The 5,086-nt window shown below is 42.6% G+C and overlaps 1 protein-coding gene across 4 annotated transcripts in view; it reads right to left on the reverse strand.

Moving 5' to 3' along the window:
- hipk2 (homeodomain interacting protein kinase 2) overlaps nucleotides 1–3,644 on the reverse strand; it is a 72,596-nt gene extending 68,952 nt beyond the window's left edge. For all 4 annotated transcript variants that reach the window (XM_032524419.1, XM_032524417.1, XM_032524418.1 and 1 more), the window contains exon 1: nucleotides 3,281–3,644. In XM_032524419.1, coding sequence (XP_032380310.1) covers nucleotides 3,281–3,299 — 19 coding nt within the window. In that variant the 5' untranslated portion in view covers nucleotides 3,300–3,644. The remainder of the gene's footprint in view (nucleotides 1–3,280) is intronic.
- Between the last annotated feature and the right edge of the window lie 1,442 nt (nucleotides 3,645–5,086).

Below are 5,086 nucleotides of genomic sequence, written 5' to 3' on the forward strand. Positions count from 1 at the left end.
CACACACACACACACACACACCTCATCTCACACAAAACTCACATTCTATCTCCCTCCAAAGCCTCAGCTTCTTCTAATAAATGCTTCAACAAATCAATAGCACAAAGGATCCCCGAACACTGGATTTCTTCCCCTTTTCAGATAGGAAGCGTTGAATAATGCAAAAGCGATACTTGTAAAGACAGCTTATCCATTTTCATCACCCTTTCTGAGCAAGCCGCCTTCCAAGCAAGTCACGAGGTGATGCATCAGGTCAACAGACCTCTGAGTGACGGTTAAAAAACAAGAGATAAACATTCACAATGGCACCTACGAGGATTTGCAGAGGGAAGCCTGTTGTTTCCTGTGAACTATTTAACTAGCAGCCCATCTCTTTCTAACTGTTGAGCTATCCTCTCTCCCCAGGCCTTTTCTCTTTCTCCGCAGTGGACAGTGAAAAGCTAAACACACCACCCTGCTTGTCATAACACTCAGGAAGAGAGAGAGACCCTCCTCTGTTCCCCCGACTCTGCCACAGGGCGCGGCCCTGCCCCGGCCCCCAAAGGCCCCCGGGGTTCTTCCTGCTATTCTAATCAAAGTTTAAAAAGCTGCAACCTTGGAGTCTAAGTCTGGGTCGTGGCCTGTGAGGAAGATATCAATCAAGTGGGTCCAAACAAGCGCGAGGGGAAGAGGAAGGGAGACAGAGACAGAGTTGAGTGCAGCGTCTGAGAAAAGTCTGTCCTCAGGAGTGAACGTCCCCTCAAACGAGGGCACTGTGCATCCCCCATACCTGGAAACCCCGAGGTAATACAAAGTCGGCATTAACACATAATGGCCGCGTGGATGGATGAAACATTAATCTGCCTGTGATGCTGCAGTGCCTGTCACCACTATCATCATCAGCCTCTGAGTCATACTCGGTCCGATTTTCCAGACGTGAATGAATGGATCCTCCCCGGAATAGCACTGGTAGACCTGTTAGACGCAGATCTGCAAATGAAGTTGCCCGGCTCTGCAGCTGTCTAATAGTCATTTTGCAAGGCTGCTCTACAAATGGGTGACAGCACATGTGCATGGAGTGCATACGCAGGTAGAGACAAATGCATATCCAGGCATGAGCACACCACAACGACCAATATCTAGAGAAGAGGGCAGGCAGGGTTCGGCGGTGTGTGAATATTAGCTTTTCCACAGCCGGGGGCGGTGGGACCTGCTCCGTTCATCAGACATCCATCAAGGTGTCAGTTTGGGTTATGAGAGTAGGCTCCCTGGGTGATCAGACCGCTGCCCTGCCGGACCGCCTCATGGCCTTCTGTCTGGGCCAAGAAGGACCAAAGGCAAACATTGTTTTTTTCTTTTTTTAAAGTACAAAAAAAAGCAACAGGAACATGGACACAACAATAACCACTTTACATTCCTGGAAAATCTCCAGCGTGGTTGAACAAATACTCCTTACATAGTGATTATGCTCATGAAAGCAAACTTAAATCCTCTACGAGTTTAATTTTAAACTACCCAAGGAAGTAGTATTTAATCATACGGATTGAAGTTATTAGTTGGCCTATAGCCCAGGGTGAGTAATCACCATAGTAGCCGGTCTCAGTGTACGTGAAGGGCCCCCCAGACCTTTTTTTCCACCGGAGACCTCGGTCATTTCCATGACTGTTCTACATATCAGGCCTCTCCAACACCGAGGAGGACAGGCAAGGTAATTAATTCCCCTTGTCGCCTCTTTCTCTTCTCTTCCCCTCCTCTCTGCAGCGCAGGAAAAACCGGGGGAATGTAATTTACACTAATTACCTTTTGCATAGGAGTCTCATTTCAACTTTCCTTTTCATGTTGAAACGCCGTCGTCTCGGGCTATGCCTATAAGCTTCAACACCCCTAATGAAAAATCCCTACAATATTCCTCTAGCGACATAATAGCACTTAGTGAGGAGTTGGTAGCAACCTTATTGTTGTGCATGATAACGCTGTCTTCTTTAGCAGCCCATTACATAACCGAAACATTCCCATTGGAACCCACTTTTGCTTGTGATATTCCTGCAATGCCACTTTATAAATGTGTATTACTTTTCAGTAGTTCTTTTTCTCAATGGTAGTTTTGAATAGAAGAGCAGGGGTACCCTTTAACACCAGCAGAGGGACTATAGAGTAGACAAGAACATATATATTAAACATAAGGCTGCTCAAAAAAGAAATATTAGAAACATCAAGGGTCATCATTTCCTTTGTGGTACTATTCAGTGGGCATAGCTTTTGATCAGCATGTAAACCTGTGTTTCCTTTTGGAATGCTGTTAGATATTAACTGTATTGTTGTATGCTATGTCAAAAAAGCATACAACCTATACTACATCTGATGATCCATTACAGTGGATTTAAATCCAAATCTAACATCAAATGGCATGAAACCTCATTATGCTAACGACCCTGTTTTATCATACCATTTAACCTCATGGCAGCTGTTATTTGTGTAGTTGCAGTTGTACTATTCACAAATCCCAGATTACAATGGGCCGCTCGCACTGTTAAACATTTATAACCCACCTTGCAACGACATTGCAAAGCACACACATTGTTTGTGTGTGACTGACTCAATAGAATATATATATATATATTTTTTTTAAACCTGTATGACAGAAGCCAACAATGTAGAGAAGCATGCGGGGTCTCTCATTTGGATTAGTCACAGCTCCAATGCTGCAGCGAATAGAATATGTCTATACGCTGTATTTAAGCTTTGGTTTCCCGGTAGAAACATTTAAATCAATTCACAGAGGCAGTGGACGATCTAAAGTCCCTCGGTGTTAAGATCGGTGTGCAAAAAAAAAAAAAAAAATGAAGATAGAAGAATGAGAGCGCATAGAGGCGAGACTGGCACCGATCGGTCTCCGAGCTTCTTTCATTCCTTATATTCTATATAATTTGTATTAGGACAAAACATAACATTCACAACATGCGGACTACTGTTATGTGAAACATATGCTCGTGTTTTATCTTATTCAGAAGGGGGTTAGTTGCTTTATCAGCGCTATTTTAACGGACCCAGCTCAGACTGGTAGCTGAGTATTTACTCCAATTATTTAACTGGGACTCCAGGGCTACTGCAGGGATTTCTGTAGTCGACTTGTAGGTAGCCTATAATAAAATGTGAATATAGCATTAATGGTTTTTTTTGAAAGAGGAGAAGATGCAACGCCACAATTCAGTTGGATCCCAATTGATCCACTCGGACAGTGACAGAGCTCCGCGCACGGAGAGAGGGGAAAAAAACACATTTTCTGGAATAAGCATCTTACCTTCGTATACAGGGGCCATCGGTGCAAGGGTTTCTGTTATTCATGGCAAAAAAATAAAGCGAGATATCTGTTCAAAACTCAATGAAAATCTGCCATCTTGAAACACTGATGAGAGAGTCGCCGCGGTCTCCAGCATTACTGGCCCAGTTCATTAGTGAGGAAAATGCTCCTAATTCATATCCAGGCGTTTTTCAAACGCAGGGTCCCGATGCGAGGGCAGCGCCAGAGGAGAGGGCTGCGCGAGTCTAATCCCACCGGCCGTGCCTTGCTGGAGGCTCAGATGATGAGCCGCGGTGACAGGTTTACTTCAGCTATTGTGCGACATGTCTGTGGAGTGAGAGGAGTCTCTGCAAAAGTTGCATTGGTCAGAGCGCAGCGAGTTTGGTGTACAGTGAGCAAGTCGAGTGTCGAGCGAGTCGATGGAGGAGACTCATCACTCTCTGGGTCCAAAACAAATGCATTGTAATGGAAATGAGAACCATATCATCATTATCATATCCGCAAGAATGCCATAACAGCAATTAGAATAATACACAATAAAGGGGGAGGAAGTGAAGAATAAGGAGAGCATTAGAGTGTCAGCCATAGTTTATTTCACACAGAGGAAAACCCAGTTAACAATATTTGGTTCCCAGAACGTTCGTTTTTAGTTGCGGGAACGTTCCCTGAAGGTTAGGTTTGGTTGTGTTTTGGTTGTGTTATGGTTGATCAGAAGGTTTCCTTAACGTTCTGGGAACATTAGTTTTAGTTTAAATCGAACGTTCTCAGAACGTTCCCCTAACATTTCCCTAACGTTGCAACCTTTAGGAAATGTTCCTCTAACGTTCCCCTAACGTTGCAACCTTTATATAACGTTCCCCTAACATTGCCCTAACGTTGCAACCTTATTAAAACATTCCCCTAACATTCCCCTAATGTTGCAACCTTTAGATAATGTTCCCCTAACGTTCCCCTAATGCTGCAACCTTTATAAAACGTTCACCTAACATTCCCTTAACGTTGCAACCTTTATAAAACGTTCCCCTAACATTCCCCTAACGTTGCAACCTTTAGATAATGTTCCCCTAACGTTCCCCTAACGTTGCAACCTTTGTATAACGTTCCCCTGACATTCCCCTAACGTTGCAACCTCTAGATAATGTTCTCCTAACGTTCCCCTTACGTTGCAACCTTTAGATAATGTTCCCCAAACATTCCCCTAACATTTCCCTAACGTTGCAACCTTTAGATAATGTTCCCCAAACGTTCCCCTAACATTTCCCTAACGTTGCAACCTTTGTATAATGTTCCCCTAACATTCCCCTAATGTTGCAACCTCTAAATAATGTTCCCTAAACGTTCCTCTAACGTTCCCCTAACGTTGCAACCTTTAGATAATGTTCCCCAAACGTTCCCCTAACATTCCACTGTAACCTTTACAGAACTTTACATAAGGCAAAGAAAAACATTAGAACAAGAATTAAAACACAATAAAAGCAGAACATTAAATGCTAAAGTAGAACAAAATAAAAAAAAACATTAAACATAAAAAAAATAATAATAAGGGGTTTCTTCTCCCTGCTCTCTTGTTGCTCCATGTAGAATGTGTAATACTTTTTATATTGTGTTGGAAGTTCACATTTACAATTAGACGTTATGATAACCCACTGATGGTAATAGATAGCCTTTGTTATTATGCTCATGGTCCATAAATCAAAAACAACCCAAAAAAAAGTATTAAAAAAGACAGATACAAAAGAACAGACACCAGTTAAACAAGACAGGTATTGCAAAGCATAATAATAATAATAATAATAATAATAATAA

Source organism: Etheostoma spectabile, chromosome 8, assembly GCF_008692095.1.
Source record: "Etheostoma spectabile isolate EspeVRDwgs_2016 chromosome 8, UIUC_Espe_1.0, whole genome shotgun sequence".
Classification (NCBI taxonomy): Eukaryota; Metazoa; Chordata; class Actinopteri; order Perciformes; family Percidae; genus Etheostoma; species Etheostoma spectabile.